This window comes from Anguilla anguilla, chromosome 10 (assembly GCF_013347855.1).
Source record: "Anguilla anguilla isolate fAngAng1 chromosome 10, fAngAng1.pri, whole genome shotgun sequence".
Taxonomy (NCBI): Eukaryota; Metazoa; Chordata; class Actinopteri; order Anguilliformes; family Anguillidae; genus Anguilla; species Anguilla anguilla.
The window spans coordinates 18,516,044-18,541,077 of record NC_049210.1 but is presented as its reverse complement, the minus strand read 5'-3'; the positions used below and the strand labels follow the sequence as shown (position 1 = coordinate 18,541,077).

Genomic DNA, 25,034 nt, shown 5'->3' with positions numbered 1-25,034 from the left:
GACACACAGCTGAAAATGGCAGTGAAAAGGCATGCGATGTAATGCAATGAAGAATCATGCACTGCACCAGAGGAGAGGCACACCAGCAGTACCTTTGAGCCCTTCCTGACAGGTATGCAGTGTGACTTGACAGCTCAGTATTTCAATGATAAATGCAGCCGTCCTGGGACTCCCATTCACTAAACTCAAGAGTGTGTTGAGCTGATACTTCAAGGTCAAGTGAATAAGAAAGAGTGAAACCACACAGATCGTGGAGGGGGGAAAAAAGAAAGAAAAAAAGAGGCCGATGGCCCAGTGGCAGATCTTCTTTCTCCTCCTCTCTGTAGCCAAGGCAGTGAGGGGATCCTCACTGACTTCCTCATCCCCACTGAAATACTTCATTTCCAACCTTCACACACCAGTTAAACACACTGAACACATTTACAATAAAAAGAACAGAACTTAAACAGTGTAAATATTGCGAATGACTTAAAACCAGAAACGCTTTTCACATATGATACTTCATTGAACCTGTTCCATGGTGCACACGTGCATTTATGTTTCTGTATTAAAACTGTTAATCAGATTAACATTAAAATTGAAATTTTTATTTTCAGTGGAAATGTAACATAAAAATGCTAACTATTCCCATCCAGGGTAAGGCCATAGATGCTATAGAGTAGCGCACTGACTACTGTACAGTACAATTAGCCTGTTGTTTAGACCAGGGGGAACACTACACAACCCAAACAGGTTTTATAGTTTAAAGAAATCTATGATATGTTTATTTTCCTGTGCACAAGTTTGAATTGCACATTCTTGAAGACATTTTACACAACACCTGGGAAACGAGTGATTAACTTCATTCAGTGGAATTCATCAAATTTCAGAAGGGAAAATACACATTCGGATACTCATGAATTTCAACATAATACAAAGCCCTGGCCTTTGTGATTCAATTGTCTTCTTAATGAAACCCAGAATGGCAATTATCCTTGACCTATAAAATAAACAATAACTGTTAGGGGGGAAATGAGCAAACTGGCTGAGCCCCTGTAATTTCCTGTATTTAGGCTCTGTCCGCGTGGCCATTCTTGTGCTATTATCAAACCCTGGAACTTTTTGCTGTTCGTCAAATTGACATTCATTACAGTTTGTTAGTTAAAAATTGATAAAGATAAATCGATATCAATGGTCTCTGTAGCTCCTATCTTACAAAATTCTTTGCAACATTCACTGTCGGCAGTCTTGTTTAAAAGTGTAAGACCACGAAGGCAACATTAGGTCACTCTTCAATTCCACTCAACCTCGTTCTTAAACCGCAATTATCGTACCCCCGCTTGCTGTGAAACATATCTCTAAATCGGTTACACTGTCGTCCAATTAAAGCATGCACACACACACGCACACATGCACACACACACACGCTCACACACCCACACACACACGCACACTCACATACACAATCCTGTGATCACACACATGCACACAATATAATCTTGAATGCAGGAGTATGAACTAAAAATCTGCTTTAATAGTCCAGCAAAACCTCTTTTGTCTTTGTGGATGAAATGTGACATGCACAGTGAAAGGTGAACACATTATTCTTGTTCAGGCCACAGTAATAACAGCCTTTAATAAATTACTTAAACAGTTTCATCAATATATCCCTGATATTTTAAACATACTGCCCTCAATAAATTGCATTGTTTGACATGTATTGTTTGTAAAGACGTGTGTAAATCAAAACGAAAAAGCATTTCAGTACTGTATGGGAAGGCAAGCTCAACAATTTCATGTATTCAAAGGCATTTCATAGGCTGTTATCTGCAACCAGAAACACGGGAAGCAACTCACCAAGTGAAAAATAAAAATGATCACTAAGTCTTGTGGTGACCAAGTCAATCAACTTAAATTAATTCAGCGGATTTAAAAATAGTGGTAAAAAACATAAACAAATGTTAACATACTAGCATGTTTCTGTCATGTCTCTTCTTTTGTTTTTCATCTATGAAAAACATCTATCTTTCCCCAAAGGAAGTTTAATGCCATGCATACCTGATTATTTGCTATTTAATTATCAAATGTTAATTCCCCTTGTAACAATGTGCCAGGATAGGCAGCCTACAGGGCATTAGAATCAATTCATGCACCATAGATTGTGAATTGGTGCCAACATTCACTAATTCGCAGCGCACTGCTGTGTGCTCACGCATCTGCAGAACTGTATGATTGACTTTCCAAATGTATTCAATTTAACAACTTTATTTTCTCTTCCCCCATCCCCCCACCCTTCCCTAATTTTAGATAATTATTCCCACCTCCGTCAAAGCCTGTCACCGTGTCTGTGTAAGAACTGTGTGAGCTACAATCAGGGGGTACAATTTCATTTATTTATTTTTTTTATGTTTTTTTTTTTTTAACAAGAGGTTTTTTTTTATATCTTAAATACAATTCAGTTATATATTGTAATAATACCAAAAGTACCATCTGGTGTATTCATGGAAAATAAAACTTGACCTGCTAAGAACTGGAAAATGTAATATAAAAATGTATCTTTATATGTATTTGTTGGTTCCTAAATATTATGTCTCCAGTTTAGTATAGATTTTAAGTATCCTTTAAAATTAAAACGTCATACACATGACATGAATAAAAACAAACAATGACCAGCATTGGCTTTGGCATTTTATCATATAGTGTCACAGATTGATAATATGTTTTATCAGTTATTAGTGATTGTCTAAACATTTAATTGAAATACATAAATAGTATTTTCATTACTCTTGCATACACAGAATTTAAAATAACAAATCTGGTTCCATACTTACAACTTAAACAAGGTGGCCACCAAAGAATTTAGGCTGTTACTCATTGATGGCTGTGACTAGATACCTAAGAACTATGCACTTACCAGTAGCTTGTTTGCACTGTTTATCATTTTAGATTAGAATTGGGCTCCAATATAGGATCAGTCGACACAAGACTTCAATCAGCAGTTATATTAAGCAGGGCCAACATATAGCATATAACATCCACTTGTCATTTCTGAATGTTGAGCAGGCAGGTGTTTTCATTGTAAACAATCCCAATTTTAAGAAATAAAAGCATTATATCAATAAACTATTTTTATGCCTTCCCACGCCTTTTGTTCTACCCTTCTACCTTCTTCAAAACCAATTCCGCATTCAAACAAGCAGAAGTAATATTGGAGAAATCTTGCAAATATACAGCTTAATTTTTATGCAAATTGTTCTTAGTCCATAAGAGGTCAATGCACGTCGATGCCACCATGTCCATGTTCAGACATATAGATATTAAAACTTAAGCAACCATTTCATATTTTGGAAATTTTCAGCACAGCCTACTTTTGTTTTGTTTTTTTTTACATAGAACAAAAACAACTCATTGGTTATTCAGAAATATCAAGTGGCAACAATATCAGAAGGCAACAACATGGCATGGAAATTAATGGTAAAAAACAGACACTGTTATTTGAACTGTATACGGGTGAACAGTTAAACAGAAATCATTAAATGAGCTCTAGTTATTTGTTTTAGTTTGTCTCATAAATGTAAATTACAAATTCGAGATATGACTTGCATTTTAAAATATATTTATATAAACATACTGGCTATGCATTTCCTTGCAGGTGAAGGAAATGAAATATTTCAATATACAGATAATTTTCGTGATCAACATTATGATGAAAACTGGGAATTGGAATTGAGGGGGCTAATTATTATTCACGTCATACTGCCCGATAGAAGTTTTTTATGAAGTCTGACAGATGTTTAAGAAAATACATTTTCGAGCATTAGAGACCATTTCTTTTGCCATATAATGTGTTAACATCCGTAAGATTGGGGATAAGGGGGTGAGATAGCCTCCTCTCCTTTGTGATGCAGATAATCATTCCGTCCCACCTCATTTGTTAAACTTGCGTATAATGTTCGGTTAGGTGCACAAAAGCGCAGTAAGTAAGTGGCGGCAGGGAAATAACTTACTTACTCGTGAGCGACACATGTACGTGTGCGCATATTTTAACTATCCACAGGACAACAAATAGGCCTAAAATCATTTTCCACGCCCCCAGACTCAAACATTAACTTTCGGGGACTTTAATCCCCGGCACACCCTACGAACATAAGGACGAAAATAAAAATAACTGCAGTTGTTCATCTGAGGAGATACACAACGTTACCGCGCAGAATCTTTCGCTGGAAATTTCTCCCTTTATGAGCAACCCCAGAGTTTCAGAGGTAGAAAATAGGGTTAAAGACACGTGTTTTCTGTCAAAAACTGTCTGTCATCCAAAGCCAAAAGTTTCAAGGAAGAAAACGAAAAGAACAAATCAACGTTAGCCAAAAGCATCTTCACATCTGCAAGATCTTCTCCCTCCGGGCACATCGATTTTCGAAGTTCTCCACACAGCTGACAAGCTAAGACACAGTCTAACTGTAAGTGAGACGAAATGCACATCGGATAATCAAAACATGTTTTACTGTAAATAAACATGTTGCCAGCCAACACATTGAATGCAAAGTCACTTGGTTAGACTTCACAAAGATTCGAGAGCATTTTCCCACAGTTCGCTTGTAACTAACAAAAATACACCCCACATTTACGGGGCGCTTATAAAACGTAGCCACTGTATCCTTACATCCCGCTCATCGACTTGTCTGCTGCCATAGCAACTATAGAAGAGGACAAAGCAGCGCCGCCTGCTTGTGCAGTGGATGTCACCCGTGGCAACGGCCAATCAGAAGTTACTGGCTGTCTCTACAGCCATGTTGAGGAGGTGGATTCTCTGGGCGGGTTCTAAGAATCAAATTCAGGCTCCCGACAGGACAAGTCGCCCGTCAGTCTCACGTAGAGAAGGCGTGGATTGGTGAGAGAACGCTCAGTTCCAATATTATAAACATGGCCTCTGCCTGCCTACCTTGCGAGCAAGGCTAGGTAGAGACGTCTGTACCATGGTCTTGGAAAGCGGAGAGCGCGAGCAATTCATTATCAGTTTGGTATCAAACAATATAAAACTAAGGGTATGCACTTTCTTTTGTTTGTTGAATTTCCAAGTGTGTACGAGGAGTGTAATGTGATGCCATTTTGCTGTACGCTCAAGTAAGGCTGACGAAAAGTGGGACTCGGGCGATTTTTTTTTTTATATTTTAGGTCCTTGCTTCATTTATTATTATCACTATTATACATTACTCTAGTATTTTGTTTTCGGTGTTTTCGGCGAGAAGAAATGACAAGATCATAGACCCCTCCTCTCATGGGCGGAGCGTGCATTTTTATTTCGATTTTGTATTTTTTTTCTGGTCCTGATCTGACACGTCTGCATTGAGTGAGTGGCATTGGCACATTGTCAATCGCTCACTACCGCTGCCATCAAACACCATAAAGCACACAGTCAGAGATTCGGACTCATAAATTTCAAAAGGCTGATATTTTTGCGCATTGCTTTACAGTGTGTAATTAATTTTTCGTTATTGTATTATTCATTTTACAAGTAAATCTGCGAAACTTTTTCCAAATTAAATTTTCATTTTTGCTATCACTATTATTATTTAGCAGCCGGTACTAGTCATTTAATTAATTTATTTTTTCATTTATTTTTGAAAACATTTATATACTGAGTTTCTCAAGTATTATACTACCAACATAGGTACTGTATACTTTGATTTGCATTGTTTATTTATTTTGTTTTATTATTTGTTTCCCACTTAGCGTCGGATGTTTTGTTTCCTGGTGGTTTAAATTGGGATTTGACCAAGTTTGCAAGAAGAATTACGCGGGGAGACATAATCGCAAGAAAGGTTACTAACATATGAAAGAAATCTGCAAGGAGCTTTACCAGTCATATCCAACACGTCAAATCAAAGAAAAAAGACCAATTGGAAAGAAGATTCGAACAGGATCAAAGGGACAGCGGCTGTCATACGAATACCGAAGTGTCAACAATGAAAGTATAGATATTGGAACTGCAATTACGAACAAAATATTTATCATATATTTATAAAACGGTGCTTCGATTCAAGGGGAGAAGAACATATTGCAAGAAGAAAGTGTTTACTGGGACACACATTCGTCATACTATCTCTTGATAGTGACTCGTATCAATTTATCGCTCTTTCTTATTTTTGTGCGCAGTTTTTAAGAATTAGCATTATACCTTGATCCTTCTTGTACCGCACAGACTTAAGAATTGGCTTTGCATGTGATTTTTTACAAGCTCCATTTCTTTGCGTTGGTTCGTAAGAAGTGCATTGATTGTGTTGCGGCAGACTATGGACGAACAAGCCCGGATAATGCAGGCTCTCGGCGGTGTCAGCCTTGCTGGTCACTCGGTACAAGGAGGCATGGCACTGCCGCCACCGCACGGACACGAAGGCACGGATGGGGACGGAAGAAAACAAGATATTGGGGACATTCTACATCAAATAATGACCATAACTGACCAAAGTCTGGATGAGGCGCAAGCAAAGTTGGTTCCTTTTTAATGAATTATTTACTGCACAAATTGTTGCACACAGCAGAAGGCTATTGTGTTTATATTGTACAACTAGCTTAGTGTTGACGTAGCTTTCCTGAAAAAAATATAAGATAGCATGCATTTAATGTGTAATATTAAAACAGGAGAACGGGTTGTGTATAACAGCAGTGATGAACGTGAAGGAGATGATGACACATACAACTGAGTTCGTGTTAAAACCGTGGTATTGTAGCGTGGTTAGCCGCTCGCCTTCCCCGAGATCGTTATATTTGAATCGTGAGCAAATTTTACTTAATAGAAATGTTAGGCGTATGATTTGAACATTCTTGCTGGGTCCGCATAGTCACTTACAGAAGACGCAAGATATTCTAAAATTTACATGAACAAAAATACACACATTATATACTTTTATTTGTTTTTAGAAAATACATACGTGTATTTTAATGGCCATTTTCAGATGTGCTCAAATTGGGTAGGTGTTATGCTTTACAAATTCATAGCATCCATAATGTCTGGCTAAAAAAACTTCCAAACTGCCTAAAGATAACTTTACCTAACAGCAAGTAACAGTTCTCTTCCCAAGTGTACATGATAGGTAGGCTACTGTTAACTATCCTGTGTAATCAGATGTCATGGAGTAAATCTTGCATCACACATTATTAAAATATAGGCTATATGTAGCCTACTTTTACCATGCCACATTGTATGAAACAGGCGAGTGTGAGCAATCGCCGCGGACAACGACCCATAAATTCCATTATACTTAATTCTACGGACATTTTCTGTAGCTTAACTTGCAAAAAGCATGCCCACGCTTTCTTGTGCCGCGAAAGAGCTTAAACACACGTGTGTGAATCAAAATAGGGAAGTACTGAAAATGAAGGCTATTGTGGTAACACGCACACTGTTATTTCATTAATATAAAAATGCAGTGCCTTTTCTTGTATACTTTTAAAAAAGTAGTGATTATATACATATATTTTTTTGCTTTTCCCTGTACTGAAACAGGAAACATGGACTGAATTGCCACAGAATGAAACCAGCCCTCTTCAGTGTGCTATGCGAGATTAAAGAAAAAACAGGTAAGACCGATACATGTTGTGTTAAGGAAACAATTAAAGAAGAGGGGAGTATTGATAGCAGGCTACATTACCGTGGCACAAAACGATTGCACACCGCCATCTTTGCTCTTTTTGTCCCATGCACCCCGTGGTCAAATATGAACACAAGTACCACAGTTATATCCCCATTCGTAATCGCGTCCAACACTTGAAAATAAATATGGTTGTAGCTTCGGAAACTAAACAAATACACAAGGGTCATAACTGGAGAACCTTTGATATCCGTGCTGTTTTTTGTGGTGAGTAGCAGGCAGCACTGTCCTGTGCTCCGACCGCTTACTCAACGTCAAATGGCTTGGAGAGGAGACGCAGACAACTGGCATGTGCTTGTTTACACTGTCGAATTCTTGCATTCTTCTTATCTTATCGTATATAAGCGGAGAAAAAAAAAACCTTGCGGCGCGTCTTTAGATAAACCACACATCACACAGATAACGTTGGAGAAACAAGCCCTTCACTATGCGCCATGCATATCATAAGTTAAATAGTCAATTGCAGTGTTAATCAACGTACGGGACGTATGCATATATATATTTTTAAAATATAGATGTATTTGCTACTTGATAAATATTTTGGTGTGCTATTCAGATGTGCACTTTGTAATTGTTTTTGCTTGTTCCATTGATTATTATTGGCACGACGCGTATCTTCATACGACTCCTTCCCACATTCCTTGCATATAGGCAACAATTAATCAATAATGCGAACCGTTACAAGTGTGGCAGTCATTTTAATATATAGTATGCTATGCATGCAAATACGCAAGGTTTATAAAGTATGCTAATTATGGACTTTGCTTTACGGAACTATGAAATACATTTTTTAAAAATTCTAAAAAAAATTATAAGCGACGGCTGTGCAAAATGGAACAGACTTCGTGAAATGTTGTGGAATTATTATTATTATTATTATTATTATTATTATTGAGAGAGAGTGAAAAAACATCCTAATTTCATTTGACATGAAACCTTTGCCATTCATATAGCATATCGGAATTACACTATTGACAAACACGTGGCTACAGTTATTGAAGTGTTGTCATTCATTAGAATTTAGCAAATTTTATTTGAAATATGCTCGGAGTTACTACACTTAAATCCAGTTACCTATAACATACTTTCTCATTTGGAGAATGTTTGGCATCTACACTATACTACTGACATAGCCCATGGTTTCACCTGACTGAAGACAGAACGGCAATCTCAGGAACGATTGTCTTCCTCCATAGCCTACGGTCTGTATTAAACAGGGTAGTTACAGGCTACAAACTCTAAAGCACCAGCTAATACAAGTGCTTTAAATGTTAATAATCGGCGATATTTTCTTCCCATGGCGTCAGACCGCAAAAATATCCAGCTTTACAATTTGTATTATGATTACTCGTTTGTAGAATTCGGTAAAAGAGTGTGTGTGTGTGTGTGTGTGTGTGTGTGCGTGTGTTTGTGTGTGTAAAAGAGAGCGCGCGCGTGCGTGCGTGCGTAGCGAATGATACATTTTAAATTGTTAGGCGACACGAGGTCAGTGCACGAGTTTCACACTTTTACTACAATTTTATGTTATGGTTGATTTATTGTAAATCAACCGAGCATTAGAACTCGGATATGAAATCCGTGCTTAAAAGGGGAGAAAGTGTCCGAGAAGCATTTGATGGCATGAAACATTAACATGTGTCACTGAATCGCAATAGATTATTTTGTTTGATGGAAGACTACGCTTTAATCAAACACGTCCTTAACAGAGATGCAGTGAGCGCCCAGCACCACATAAACGATCGGAGAAACTGTTTAGCAAAGTTTTTCGGAGCGTTGCTCCTTGATACTATAAAACACCCTTTGTACGACTTACCGCGGAGCGACGTTTTGCATACCAAGGTCACACAGATAATGCGAACAGGCGCAGGCAACATATAATAACTTCTTAGGAAACGCGCCATATCCAAACAACAGGAAAGTAAAAACAGAAAATAAATCAATGGTAATGGATTATTCTTTTTTTGTTTTGTGTCTTGGACGAAGTCGACTTCATGGAAATAAGGCATCAAAGGTGAACCGAGGGGAACAGGTCAGCAATAAGGGTTAAACCAGTTTACTCCGAGATGTCACGTCTTCCAGGATTCCACTATCTGTAATTTTATAATTTTGCTTACTAATCAAATAATGACATTAGCTAAATTATTATGTATGCACCAAACATTGGTTTAATGGATTTTAAAAGAAGGTGTATGTAGCCAACGTCAAACGTGTTTAATTGTTGAAGTACAGCCTTTTCGTGCAACCATTTCAAAGTAGGCTATCGAGTATCTGTTGATACAGTCTTGGCTTGGCTTCTGAACCAAATCCGAACGGTGCAACCTTGAAAATATGTACATATTTTAAATATGCAATATATTTAGGCTGTTATAAATGAAAGGAAAAGAAGCAGCAATTTTTACAACTTGTGCATTTTACATTATTATTTTTAAAACGTTTTTCAATTGAGTGGGCAAAAGATTCATCGAAACAGTAGCAATCAAGTAGACAAGAATTATAATGCATGTGCAAGCAAATAATTGTACGCATAGTTTTTTTGTGTCTCCTTTGTGCTTTCTCCTGTGTGACGGCATAACATAGTTAAGTATCTGCTTTTATATATCAACAGGTAGGAGACTGCCGAATGTAAAAAAAAAAGTTGTTGTTATTTTAAGCGCATTATTATTTTTTCTATAGCTGCATAAACCGATTAAGGCGTAGTATTACAAAAACTACGTTTGGAAAAATCGGAAGTTATTAAAATATTAAATGCCTATGTTTAATGGTCTTTCAAAATAAATATTTTCTTTTTTTTTGGCCTTTGACTCACAGTATCGATAATTTATTTATTTGGTATTATTGTTATAATCATTATTATTATTTTGTTAATCCGTGTCCAAATGTGAGAATCTTTGTAAATCGTGATTTTTTCTAGAGACAACAGAACGGGTACCCGCAGGCAAATACGCTTAAATGAGAAAGGTCACGATTACCAATTACAATTAAGATCAATATAATTAGCATTGTACATTATTTTCCTTCTGATGATTCGTGAGTATCAAAGGTACCATAAAAGATGAAAGGGGGGGCGGTCTTGGGTTTCGCTTGTGGTTCACGAAGGAGGCCAGCGATGACAGCTGTCAATTTAGTGCCGATGACCAGGGAAGCAAACATAAAATAGAGCAAACGCAAGATGAACGGCCAACCACAAACAACCACCCCTGAATGACATTCCTTTACCAGGGGCCTCCTAATAGTGTACGTGATGGGTTGCCAGATTTGTGGCCATTGTGAGGCTTATAAGCAGAAGTGACTTGGGGAACATCATAAAACTTAATGAACTTCGGGGCTCCAGGAGGTGTTCGCTTGGGGAGGGCAGGGCCTGCTTGGCTGCCCTGGCTGCTTGAGGTATTCTTTATGTCTGTAGAGCCGGAGAAAGGGAGAGGTAGAAAGAGAGAGAGAGAGAGAAAATGAGAGAAGAAAATGATCACTAAATGTTTTAACCCCGGGGCGACAGCCTGTAGATGTTACTTTAAGCTGTACAAGAGCTCAGGAACTCTGGGGCCAGAGGCGAAAAAAGAAAAGGAAAAAGAATAGAGAGAAAAAGAAAAAAGATGAGCGTTAGTAGGTTTGGTTGTGGTTATGGTTGTAGTCTGCTTTTGCTGGCAGGGTGGGTTTGAAGTACTGGCACCGTATCGAGGAAAGGACGTTGGTTATAGTGTGTGCTCATCATCGCTTTTATGTTCGCACCTGTGTGTGAGTGTGTGTGTGTGTGTGTGTGTGAGAGAGAGAGAGAGAGAGGGAGAGTATGTGTGTGTGTGTTTTTGTGTAAGTGTGTGTGTGTGTGTGTGTTTGACTTGCATATGTGTATATCACCACTTAGTACTCTTGTATTAATTTTATTTTAGTAGATATTTATCGTCACCAAATTTAAATATGAATTTTAATATACTTGCAACACTCTCCCCACACAAACTGCAAAACAGTAACTTTTGTATTTGATAGATGGTTGTCTCTGTCGCTTATATGGGGTACAATACTATTTCTTTCATATTTATAACATGATAAGGAATTTGTAACGCGCCACTAAATGTAGCAATAAACTGAGGCGTACCCTACGGTTTAATTTAGAAATATGCATCTTTACAAAATGAGAAAAATCATTGAAAATGTATTCTCCTCGTGTAATATTTATTGAAAATCTGAAGGCAGATTTTGAATGACAGTCAACACGATTCAGCGTTCAATAATGAAGTTGATAAATTAACTGTATTTATGTTGAAAATTAAAACATGGAGTATGTAGGACTGTACCTTTTAAAAAAATGAGATGACATGAATATATTATTCCCATTGATTGACACATCTCGCAGAATCGCACTAAACAAAAAAAATATTTCATCTGAAGCTGGAATTCTTAGTTCATGCTTCCATAACTGAAAACCACCTACAGCGCCTACGTTTCAACGTGCACATATTGTGCTGTGTTTAATATATTTATAGCCTATATTGTATTAAAGCTATAATTAAATATGCATAAAGAATAGAGTCCCTAAGTATGCTAATTATTTAAATGAGCTTGTTTACCAGCTGAGTTCTTGTAATCTTCTCTAATCCCTTTGATGTTCACTGTTTGAAGGGTTTTATTTTTTCACAAAGGCTAACAAGGTACTTTGTGCATTACTTAGTTTATTGTTGCTGTTGACACTGTTGCTATTAAATCAGCTGTCATCATTTTCAGACTCTTACTGTACCTTTACTTCCCACTTTTTCATTTTGGCAATTGGCTCTGCCCAGTCTTGCAAACATTAGTGTGGCGTTGAGGTTGGGATTTAAAGAGCCTGCCTGCTAAACGGTGTTTGCTCTCAGTATTTGTTTAGCGAAGGCTGGCTTTGAGAAAGATGTCGTGTTTGTTTTCTCAGCAGGCTTGTTGAAGGACATTGTCTTATCTGGGCGATAAGCGAACCTTCTCTTGATAAAGCACCTTCCTCATGTCGAGTTTTCTCTTTGCTTATGGGTGTTTTCTGTGTGTGCCGTATCTGTGTGTGTGTGTGTGCGTGCATGTGTGTGTGTGTGTGTGTTTGTGTGTATGTATGACAGACAAAGAGAGTAGGTAGGTGATAGGGAAAGTGAAATGCTACATGTGTTTAAGAGAGATTGTGCATGTGTTCGCATGCACACGTGTGCTCATTTGTGAGCGTATGGTCATGTATTTATGTTCATTTGGCCATACTGATATATTAAATATGCGGTTTTTATCCCTAATGTGTAAATATTGGGTGTGTCTATCAAAAATTCAATAAACTGACACTGGTTCTGGGTTAGGATTAATAATTTCAGAGTGCAGCTGTGACTTGAGTGTAGTAGCTTTGAGGCAGAGGAGGGAGATGTTTTTTTTTTCTGTAATCTGACCTGTGGATCTGACTTGGCACTGAGAACAGAAGAGATATGGGGGTTTTCTGTAGCCTTGCCTCTTGCACTGTGGGGTTTGATTGAGCCCATTCTCATCTGCCAGCGCTCACAACTATAAGTAAACCTGCCAATTAGAGACATTACCGAGTGAACCGCTATCCAAAGTCTTTCACCTAACAAAATTAATACATTAAAAAATGTTAAAATATATATATATATGTGTTTCTGCCATTCGCAACAATTTAGCTAGGGTTTATTGTGACTCCAAATGTTGAAGGCTCCAGTCCAGTTCTGGCTTAATGTTCTTGCAAAATGAACTGCTATACGGCATATTTAATTCTCATATTTCTTGTTGTGAAATGCATTGGGATAGACTGAATAAACTCTGATAATTGACAGACTTACAGGAAAGCATTACAGCATATAATGATAAATCAATCTGTGCATCACAAAGAAATAGGAGTTCACCGTACCCTAATACTTTCTTCACTTAATGAGTCTTTTTCCAAAGACAATTTTCTTTCTGTGTGAAACCGAAAAAGAGAAAAGAACTGGTAGAAGATGAAATGTTCATTGTTCCACTGAATTTCATTGCTGCTAAGGCTTGAAGGCAAAAAAAAAAGATGTTAAATTGAAACTGAAGTGTTTGCCTGGTAACTGTGTAAACAGCGACAGAAAAAGAATATGTGTACATGTGTTTCGGGAAACGGAAGGACAGAGCTCTGTGTGTATATACTGTACGGTTGTGTTTCTGTGATAGTAGGGTGTGTGTGTGTGTGTGTGTGTGTGTGTGTGTGTGTGTGAATGGTTCTCTGAGTGTAGCGTGTGCAGAGGGGAGGCAGGAGAAAAAACACAGAAAAAAAAGAAAAAGCTTGCTGTTCTTGATTAAAGGCCACAGGAAGTATCATTGTAACATGGTCCCTGACAAAGTAATTGTCACGGGACAATTTTGAGTGCGCTAAAACAGGAGGTAGGTCTACATTTCAGGGGTTCCCCCCCCCCCCCCCCCCCCCTCCTGCCCCAGCCCCCACCGAGACTGAGGCTACTCAGCGGGGTCAGTGGCCTGCTTGACCGGGCCGTGCCACGGCCCACAGCGACGCCGCTCGCGCGTCCCCCCTCGGCCTCGTCCGCGCCATTTCCCAAATTCCCCGGCCCCTTTCGAGTTCGCTCGAGCGGCACGCGATCCGCCGTCGTTAAGCAGCGCTAAGATCCCACCCCGACGAAGATGATATTCGCCGTAATCTCCAAGGGGACGTGTTAACCACACGCACACAGCCAACCAGCGCAGCTGTCGCGGGGCGGACACGTGATGGAATTCTGCTACGTTTCTTCGTTTTTTTTTTTTTTTTTTTTGAGGGTTTTTTTTTTTGGTGATTTAATTGAACAGAGGGGGAGGAAGGGGTGGCTGGTGGGGGTGACAGGAGTATTGAAATGGAAACAGTTATACAAAGATTTTTTTTTTTTTTTAGGGTGAGAGAAGACATTTTCCCTGATGTTGAAGTAATGGGATTACATCCGCGTGTGCACGTGAAATCTAGAGGTCAATTTACCTGCATTATAAAAGGCTTTGCACTCTGGTGCGCGGGGTGGTGATGATTGCGACGCAGTTTACCATCCGGCTGTGAGTTTAGCTACTCGGTAGGGGGGCAAGGAGGTGGGGGGCCGGGGGGGGGCACTAAAACTTTCTTTCTCCGGCAGGAACAGTAGCTCGCGTTGTGCAGTGTGAAAAAGAGAGAAAAAACGAGTGCGCTGGGTGAATAAGTAGATGGGAGCGTTTTGCAATGCAAAGCGGTTCGCGGTGGATTGGACCATTTCTTGGCACTCCCCTAACTGCTATTGTAAGCCCAGAGCAGATTTCCCCATTGCTAATGCCCTAGAAGTATTAATTCACTTTGATATGCTAATTAGAGGGCATTATGCAAGAAATGAGATTAAGTGGCAGCATGGAGTCATTTGCCTGTCAGTAAATTGAGTGTTTTTAGCAGGAGGGGTTTGTTTTTTTCACTTTCTCCCGCTTTTGCATTTAAATGAATTGATTGAGAGGTATGAAGAGGAAGCTACTCCCAAATTTTTCCTTACTTTTTGTTCAGTGATTTTTTTTTTTTCCCCCTCTTCTCTTCTCTCTTTTTTTTATTTCTTACTCTCTCTGAAATCGCATCTTGTCTGAAGCTGGGAAAAGGAGGCTCGGCGAGCGAGTGATTTGGAGCGTGTGTGGTTTTCACTTTTTTTTGCGTGTCAACAGTATCTGATGGTTTGCATAATTAGCATGCTGTAAAACTCTCTGCTGTCATTTTATTCATTGTCACCGGTGGTTATGGCCTACGACTGTCACTGCGTGCATACATTGGCAAGCGCGGAAGTGTCTTCCGTAAAAACTGAACCGAAAGTTTAATTGTCTGAAACGTTTACCCTGTACTTAATTATGGCAGCACTAAACAGATACCGGGCTCTGGCTGTGTGTAAAATATTACAATTTCCCCTTTGTATTGTATCAGTTTTCTCTCTAATTTAGCCAATATAAAACAGCATTAGGGAGTAGTCTGTTTGTTGAGTTTATTAAGGGAATGAGCCCTTGAGGATAGCTTTATTCTGCCCTGTTCTTGTTATATAATTTTTTTTTAAAAGCATGGATAACTAATATCTAAAAAATATGGTGTAGTACCTTAAAAAATATCTGAAGTGAGTTGTTCCCACGGCGCGAGGGAGGGGTCAAAGTGTGTTTTAATGAGACGGGCTCGCAGTAATGAGCTGGGTTTTTTTATTTTTTATTTTTTATTTAGTACCGTTGTCTATCGAGCCCCTAAACCCCCCCCCCCCACGGCCCCCTGGAAGCCTGGCCCCGTGTTGCCGTGGGGAACGACAAGAACAACAAAGGTGAAAGATTACCTCCGTGCGGTATTTCTGACCGGGGGAAAGAGAGAGGTTCTTCTGCTGCGATCCTCTTTGATGTGAGCTTTAATCAATAGAGAGAGATTACAGAAAACTATTACAGGGGCCGAGTCTCAGCGCACCCAGCGAAGGGCTTATGCCCCCCCCCCTCTTCTTCCACTGCTCTCTTGTACCCCCCCCCCCCAGGTCGCATCGCGCCCCTTTTAGCTGTGCATTGACTCGCTGTTTTCCTGACCTTTGACTCCTGCCGCTGAGGAACGGGGGGCGGGGGGTGGGGGGTTCGGGGGAAGCTCACAGTGATAACTGCCCCGGCCGGCGCGGAGAGCAGTGGATTAGGGGTATTAAACTCCAACAGGGTGGTAATCTCAGCTGTGGGGAAAGGGAAAGGGGAAAGGGGGGCAGTAGCTGGGGTGTGTTGGGGGCAGGTTCCAGCATCGCCGGCGTTCACGGCGCACGGTGTATTTTTAGTCGCTCGCGCACGGGCGGCCTTTGAACCGGCTGGATTCGTCTGCAGGTGAGCTTGTAGAGGTGGGGAGGATGAGTGTGCTTCTTAAACCTTGTGGGAACATTCACTTCAGGATTCCCTCACAGAGCTAATGAGGCATGCACATTTCGGTGCTAACGTGATCCTATTATTATTATTATTATTTAATAATAATAATAATAATAATAATATATTTTAAATTATGATATCTATTTATTATTCTGTAGCTTTGAATTATCCACAGCCTATTCCTTTGTTAGTTGTTAGTTGGAATTTTAAAATGGCTTTGAATAAAAATTGTTCAAATTTGAAGCGTAGACAAAAGAAAATAGCAAAAATAAAAAAGAACGGAAAAGACAGAGTGGCCATTGAGCCGCAGTGTCTGGTGACAGCTCTCAGGCCAGAGACCCAGATCTCAAAGTAAATATTTGTAAAGACGGCCTTGTTCCTCACCCTCTGGTTTTAAGCGCGGCAGATCTGCTGGTGAATGGCTCAGTAAATATATGCCGGAGAACAGAAAGCCATTCAGCGGCGAAAACAATTGACTTTGGCTGCTTTTTTGTTGGAGTGTCCCCCAGTGATGTGGCTGCGGGGACTAGATAGCGCGGGGGCAGAATGTCTCCTCTCTGCCGGGGTCCCGGCCGTCTCCGCGGTGGGGGCCACAAAGCGCTTCCTACTCGGCCAGATAGGGCGTGGGGAGGAGGGGGGGTGGGGGGGGGGGGAATGGGACAGCCGTCCGTGGAGCCCCCAGACCCCTTCCCTTTCTCCTAACAGCGGGGGAGAGGGGGGGGGGACGGGAATATAAAAACCCGAAGAAAAAAAAACGAGGGAATGTGAGAGCGAGAGAAAAGAAGGAGGAAGGGGCCATGTCATAGCCAAGCCCCCCCACCCCCCCCCAAAAAAAGAAAAAGAAAAATCTGTAATCTCATAGTTCCATGCGTCTCCCCAATCTTTGTCTCCCCCCTTGTCTATTATGAGCGTGCTTGATGCACCCAAACACCAAGACGCTGCTTAGAATTGGGAAGCTTTTTTTTTTTTTTTTTTGCAGGCGAATGAATTGCTGTTGATTGCTTCCTGCGCCCCCCCCCCTCCCCCCCCGTCCCCAATCCCCCCTGCCGCAAACACACACATATCTCCTACACCCCTCTTTCTCTCTCTTTCATAGCTAGAAGCGCTTTCTGTGGGCTCCTGTACAAACGTAGCCCATAATTGTTTTTCGCACATAAGTTATGCAAATGAGCCTTTATGGCAACTGGCATAACAATTAGCATCCTCCAACAATATTTTAGCAGGTTAATTGCGAAATTTCTAAATTGTACATCTGAGTTGTTAATTAGGCATGACAGAGGTGGTGAAATAGTTATCTTCAGGCAATGGCAGCCAGAAGCGGCTGCTTCAGACGCAAAGAGCAAGGATTGATTAGAATTGAGGGTTACAATTGCGGGAGCGTGGGAGCGTGGCTGTTGTCAAGTGCCACTGTGCGTTTTTATTTTTTTTATTTTCTTACTCCGTTTTTGGTGTTTTATTCTCTCTGCTCTGACCAAGAAACATTGTCTGAAGGGTGGCAGATGCAAAACACCAAAAACAGGCATACACACACACACACACACACACACACACACATGCAACACATCCTTACCAATTTGTAGTGGAAGAATCAAAAACACATGAACCGGAGTTCAGCATGTCATTAAAGTTGTCTGAGTCCATGACTCAGTCCATGCGACAGGCCCCCCTCCACAGCAGCATTATCAGTGACATTTTCCTTTATTTGATAATCTTGTTTACTAAATATGACCCGCCCGCCCATATGTACAAACTCATTGGACATGGTCTAGTATTACATTTCATTACCCTCTTCTCAGGACTCCTTGTACTTCTGGATCATTAAAAAGTGAACTGGAATGTTAGGGGCAAGGATTTCTCTTTTTTGGCGTTTTGGGGAAAGCGTGTTGGATTTCTCATGTGTATATTTCGTTGTATGATTTTTTTTCTTCTTTGAATACTGGAATTTAAATTCCAAATATCAGTTCACCTGTAGCAAATACATAAATATATCTGTCTGAGTAGTTTAAGGATAACAGTGTAAATTAAATTTTGCCCAAAACTTGTGGTTATGATAAAAAACAAACAACAACAAATAAACACAAACATATTTTATTATTTATATTGATATTTTATTTAAACGGGGGGAAAGAAATCTTAGAGGTAGAAACTGCATGTACTGAATATTTTAGAATATTTCAAGTATGTTTGTAACATTACTATTTTTGCAGATAAATTATTTAGATTGTCAAGATTTCATATTTTGTGAACTGCTGAAATATTTTCTGCAATAACCATTTTTTAAAATGAAGGAACAAGTTAAAGAAAAGGAAGTGTGTGTGTGTGTGTGTGTGTGTGCATGTGTGCATACGAGTGCATACACACACATGCATGCAGGAAAAGGGGGGTGGAGGTGGGGTGGATTGTGATATGGTCAGTTTTGACCAGCACGGCCTGTCACTCAAATGATGTGTGTACCCGCGTGAAAATCGTACTGCCTAACTTCCCCAGACTACCCTCAGCATTGGTCTAAAGGATATCACAGTGGCCCCTCCCCCTTACGTAGGCCATGCCATCCCCCCTGCTCAATAAATGTAAGCACATAAATAAATAACAGGGTTTTATTGCTCTGATCTCATTACAGCCCAGCAATCCAGTCTCCTTGTAAACCTTGATCATTTTTTTTTGTCAATGGGAGCAGCTTTCATAATATTTTTTTGTAATGTTAATTAATTTCTGCCGAAGCCATTAAACTCCTCTGAAGGTTAGCCGGCGCGAGAGAGGCATCTCCTAGGAATTGATAACCCCCCCTCGTCGTGGGGCTTTTTCTCTCTTTCTTAATTTTTCTTTTACTGGTGTGTGTATGTGTGTGTGTGTGTGTGTGTGTGTGATCCTCTTATTTCCCCCGTGATATAAACGAGGCAGGGACACAGTCCCCAGGGGTCGAAGGTCACGGAGTCACCCGTGCGTGCCACCTGCCGCTCCCTTCTCGATAGGGTGGGGGGTAACATTTGGGGTCGTTTCCGAGGTGCGGAAAACGCCGGCGACGGCCTGCACTCCGTCACCGAGCGGCGCCTTGCCGGCGAGGCGTCTGAGGCTGATGTATTCCCCCCCGAGCCGCGCGCGCGCCGTCCCGGGCTCCGCAGAGATGGGCTGATGAATCTCGCGCCACCTTTGGCTTGTCAGCTATTCTTCCCCCGACTTAACCAAATTGTGCTCGGTATTGAAACATTAAATTTTCATTTAAAAAAAGTAAACGTTCCACCCGCCGCCGCTGTTTTAATATTTAACATTTTTTTCCCCCTGACATGTGTATATGGAATAAGTGCTATTTGTGATGCGTCGTCATCAATTATTTTGTCACTGAGAATAAAAGCTGGAAAACTCATCCGCCCACTGCCGTGTTTATGCCACATATGTAGCAAGATATGAAATTAGCAAAGCAATTGAACTTTCCGTGCGTCTGGGATGTGTGCAGAGACACATTTCCACCTGTAATGATGGATAATGGAATTGTTTTAACACCCATACATGCTACCCTCCGTCTCTGGACAACTGCAGGTCGTAAATCCCTCGTTTTTTTTATTTATTTTTGCTTTTTTTGTAGCCGACTTAAGTTTTATTTCGTAGCGCGCATGTGTGTCACCGATAATCGCTTCCGTGATTTGCGAACAGCGTCCACGGCGGGATCGTACTTTCGGCGCTCGAGCCCGATAGGCCGTGCCCCTCAGCTCTTTTCGCGTTAGCGTGTGCGGCGCACGTGCGGTAGGCGGCGTGCGCATGGGATCGCGAGCGTGCCAGACCCGCGGTTAAATCCAGAACCGGGGAGAGGCGGCGGCGGCGCGGGTTACGGATACGGTACCTGCGAGAGCTTACCTAATGATTTTAGATTGGGTTTCCTGGCATGAGGAGCGCTAACGCCCCATCGGCGCGCGGGCGCTGCTTCACTAAGGCGCCGTGGGGGGGGGGGGTTTAGTGATCGGGAATGTTTTCTTGGGTTTCTCCATTTGCATCCTCTCCTGGCTAGCTGGCTGGCTGGCTGCTGCTGCTTTGTCAGATGGCGCGGCGATATTGCATTTGAGTTGTTATTAGTGTAAAGAGGGTCAGATGGAAAGACTAGTACAAAGCAAGTACTCTCACAGTAATGATACTGCTATTTATAGATTCCCCATTTCATTAGCTCCTGTGTTTCAGGGAAGAACCATTCTCCGGGGGGAACTGATACCCAGGTTCATTTACTTTCTTACACACATTAAATGCGTTCAACCTTCAACGTAGGATATTTTTTTTCCTCTGGTACAGGGATATCGTGATACTGTTTTCCTCAAAGGTGGTCCCTGTATCCATTCCACTGTTTCTGATATGTAGGGTGGTATTTGTATTGTTTCATGTTGAATTTTTATCTTTTTGTGAGAGATTTTGAAGTTTTCAGATTTGTACATGCATCGTTTGTGCATTAATTAATTATGTATTAATGTATTTATTCGCATTTGAAGTAAATAAACGAGAAGCAGTTCTAGGAGAGTTTTTATTTGCTTTGGTTGGAAATGCAGAATCAGTTACCGTGTTTAATTTAGTGTTTTTATTGCACATTTTAATACATTTTGGACTTTGTGAAGTAGCCTTTTGGTTTATATTGGCCTAATGTTAAGTATATACACACCGCACAAACAAGAGTGCCTCCTCACTGCGTATAAATGAAATAAATAAAAAAAATTAACTGTGTAACGTTTAATGTTTACATTACCGGCCAATAAAATCCCTTGTAATTTCAGGGACTCTGCAATGTTTTTGAAAGCCTGTTTACAAATTGATAGCCAGTGATGGATTGAGATATGGCCGGAGCGATCTGTCAGCTGAACTCTGTGGTGATTGGGCAGGGTGCAAGCATGGCGACGCGTTTCCTGAAAACCATGAACGCGTGGCCCCCCCGGTCAGCTGGGGCCCCTCAGCCTTTATCAGAAGTGACTTTATATTGTTTCCAAAAAGCGACCTCCCCCACCCCCCACGCACCCACCCACCCACCCACCCACCTTTTGCACCGGGAGCCCCCTCCTCCTGAATTTGCATTCCTGAAATTAAGTCTCCACGCCACTGTTGCACATGCGTTTCATACATTAGAATGATAAATTGGAAGCAGATTCGGAGGGGGGAAAAAAAGACTGCAATGCAATGAAAATTTAATCAGCGACTTCTGCTGCTTTAATAAGGCAAATAATTCTTATTGGCTGCAGCGTTAAGATTTCTAATATTTAATTCATAACAAACCTTGCATTATTCCGCTGTGGCCCCGACAAGCGCCACTTTCCGCCTGCCAAAAGGCAACCATAAAAACTTAAAAGCAGATGTAGATGTCCTAAACCGGCTCCAAAGGCCGACAGTGAAAATCGACTTGTGTGGCACGGTTTCATTAAATGGCGGGAATGATTATTTATTGATTTATATTAATTTATTTATGCAGCGTACTCCTGTCCGCGCTTTTAATCACGGCGAGCTGCTGCGGCGCGTTCGGTTAGCACCTTTTTACGATTCTTTTTTTTTTTTTTTCTTTCGTAGAAGTACGGTAGGGTGAGACCCCCGCGCACCGTGGTGACAAATTGCTCACCTTTTTAAAAAAATTCTAGCCGGGATATCGGCGGCAAAGTGACTGCACAAGCGGTCGTTGTAGCTTCAGTGAAAATCGTTAAGTGTGGGAACGAATCCGTTAGCGTTTTTGTTCATCGTAACGTGTGAAACGGGAGAGGAAACGCAACAATAACAGGAAGGAATTGTGGGCCTGAATGAGGAAAGGATGAAAATAACCGAACGGTATCACGGTAGCCGTTACTCTCAATGCGTTCAGAAGCCCTTCGTCACTGACTAGTCCAGAAGAAGTCAGAGAAATAGCTGCTATGTCCCCACACTCTGGGCTAACGCTGTAGCATCGCTAGAACGTCCTCCTGTGTGTGTCTGTGTGTGTGTGTGTGTGTGTATATTCAATTCTGAATTTACTTCTCTTTCCTGCACTCCCAAAAAACCCTTGAAGTTCCTGTGTGTCAGCCGAAGGGACGGAGAAATGGCGAGTGGCCAGCCGCTAGGCGACGGCTCGTGTTGCGCCGGAACGACCAGTCCTGTTTTCGGTCTCCCGAAACGGCTTAATTGGTGTCAGAACCCCAGGGATAAAGGCCCCTTGCTCTAAAACGTAACCCGCGTCGCCCCTTTCCCCCCTCAGCCAGGGGAAACTGGTACCGTCTGGTGGTGACTAAGGAGTGAGCAGTGCCATAACAATACTCAATGATGTTTGGGATGACAGAAATTAATACGCGCTCGCTCGGCGAATGCGGTGATTAATGACGGCGAGCGGGGGAACGCTGTCCTTCCCTTTTTTCTCCGCTTTGATGGGGAGTGAAAAGCCAAAAAAAGGCTGCTTTTTATTCTCTTTCGAAAGTGGAGGTCATCCAGAGTACATTACAGCTATTTTTCTCTCTTTTTTTTAAAGAAGGGGGTTGGGGGGGGGGGGGGGGGGGGGGTTGGATGGGTGGTGGGTTGGGGAAGAGGGGAGGGGGTCTTAATTCACGTCGGAGGGTTTCTTCCACTGCCGCTGGGAGCCGGTGTTCGCTTCCTGAGGGGTGCTAAGGGGAGGAAGAGGAGGAATGGCCTTTTAGAAAAAAGAAAATCTTTTTTTTTTTTTTGTTCTGCGAATGTAGAAACATGTGACCCACGTGATTATGTCCTGTGGCCCCTTAGGCCCAGATTGACTCTAAACCCAGTGCACTTTCGCCTGGATTCACTCAACACTCTTCTTTCACTTTGATTTGCAGCTAATAGCCTGATTTTTTTTTCTTCTTCACAAACATTATTTGGAAAGTTCAGGAAATAGCTCATGAAAAGTACTGGCATTACTCTAAAAAGGTAACACTAGCATTTGCTTGTAAGTCAGAGTTGATGGAATCCAGACCTTTGCCCTTAATAAAAAAAAGATATACGTATAGGGTGAATAACTTTTTGGGGGATTGAGAACATCTCTTTTTGCAATGGACACCTAAAATTAATAATTTTACCTTTTTATTGTCATTGTTGGTGTGATATATTACAGGCATTATATTCCTCATATTTAGAAATTATAGGAGTTAGAAAATTAAAGTGATTCGGAAATTTAACACAGTACCCTGAAGCCTTAGACACCAAGTGGCTTCCTTTAACATTTTGTCATCATTGCTTGAAACGTCTAGTATATTTACCTTCACTAGTCAGTTGGCTCAGAATGGCAAATCCCTTATTTTGGAGCTAGTGAGTAACTGCTAATAAGCAGAGAGCTGGTGTCAGTTACTTGCTAATTCATTTAATCACGATTCTTGGCACAGTTAGCATCTATTTGCAGTCCTGTGGTAATTTTATTGGGGGAGAGTGTCAGTAGAAACCTTACGCCTATGGTGTGAAGTTGATTAAAAGGTGTGTTGTTTTCCCTGTCGATATGCGCTGGCCCAGTCGTTTCTCATGGTTATGACGTCTGTCACAAAGTTACCTAGCTGAGCAGAAGAGAGCAAAATCTCTGCGGCTCTCTCAACGTACGATTTCTGGAAAGATCTGTATGAAGAATGAAGAAAAAAAGGTAAAATCGGTAGTGAAACATGTCAGGTTTAACAACTGCTTCAGTGAGATTCATTATGATTATTTCTTTAGTTATATCATGTCCCACAAGTTTTTTTTCTGGCTTTTATGGGAAAATATTATCCCTATGTATAGTTTGTGTTGTCTGCTCTTCTGTAAATTTGGGTTTACAGAAATTCCGTGAACATTTGTTACATTCTGTATCCATGTATTTTTTATGGCACCTTGTGCAATTTTCCAGCGCAGAGGACATTTTGCGGCTTATTTTCCAAGGAAAATGGCCCCCAAAGTTTTCCCCGAAGAGAATTTCACTAAGACCTTTTTTTTTGCGTTTCATTTATAAAGCTTTGAAAGGCGACGCATTAAGAAGAATAAAATAAACAAGCAGCGGGTCAAAAAAAGCGCGGAGGTGGCGCTCTGAAGCCGCGGTACGAGCGCGCGTCGTTTCCCCGGGAGTGACCGCGTTAATTTTTAATCCGGTCTGCCCCAGAGATCCACAGCCTCTCCCATTCATCCCTTCACACGTAATGTCTTTGCCGCCTCGCACACTATTTCATTTCTAAGTAATGGGGAATTAAAACCGGCGTTAGAAGGATGCCAAGAGGCCTTGTACGGAATCGCGAAGGACATTCGTCTCCGCGCGTTGCTTAGAAAATTTAAAGAGGTGGTGGGGGGGGGGGTTTGACGGCGGACATTTTGCTGACACCAAGTATTTCGCTCACGTCTGGTTCTCAAATAAGTAGAGCCACTGACACGGTGATTGATACGTATTTGTTTTAGGCCGCACGTTCCTGGTCTTTTCTTTTTCGGGTTCTCGTTTTTAAGGGGTGAATCAAGTGTTTATGGGGTTGACTGTCGGACCTGGCCTCTTGGGAATCGAGTGGCAGGCACTAAGCAGGCAGTCGGGTCAGTTTTTATTCTTGTTCTACCTGTGAGCGCCGTTGTTAAGTCTGAGCGAAATCATTTCATGGTTGCAGATTTGACACTTCCCCTTGAATAGACGATGCC

The 25,034-nt window shown here is 41.2% G+C and overlaps 1 protein-coding gene across 11 annotated transcripts in view; it reads left to right on the top strand.

Moving 5' to 3' along the window:
• Positions 1 to 4,883: 4,883 nt before the first annotated feature.
• Positions 4,884 to 25,034, top strand: part of pbx3b (pre-B-cell leukemia homeobox 3b) — a 101,124-nt gene continuing 80,973 nt past the window's right edge. For 5 of the 11 annotated variants that reach the window (XM_035379471.1, XM_035379467.1, XM_035379463.1 and 2 more), the window contains exons 1-2: positions 4,910 to 6,469; positions 7,487 to 7,560. In XM_035379471.1, coding sequence (XP_035235362.1) covers positions 6,273 to 6,469; positions 7,487 to 7,560 — 271 coding nt within the window. In that variant the 5' untranslated portion in view covers positions 4,910 to 6,272. Of the gene's footprint in view, positions 6,470 to 7,480; positions 7,561 to 7,729; positions 7,839 to 25,034 lie in introns of those variants that run through there. The other 6 variants (XM_035379470.1, XM_035379468.1, XM_035379462.1 and 3 more) reach the window with 4 other exon arrangements.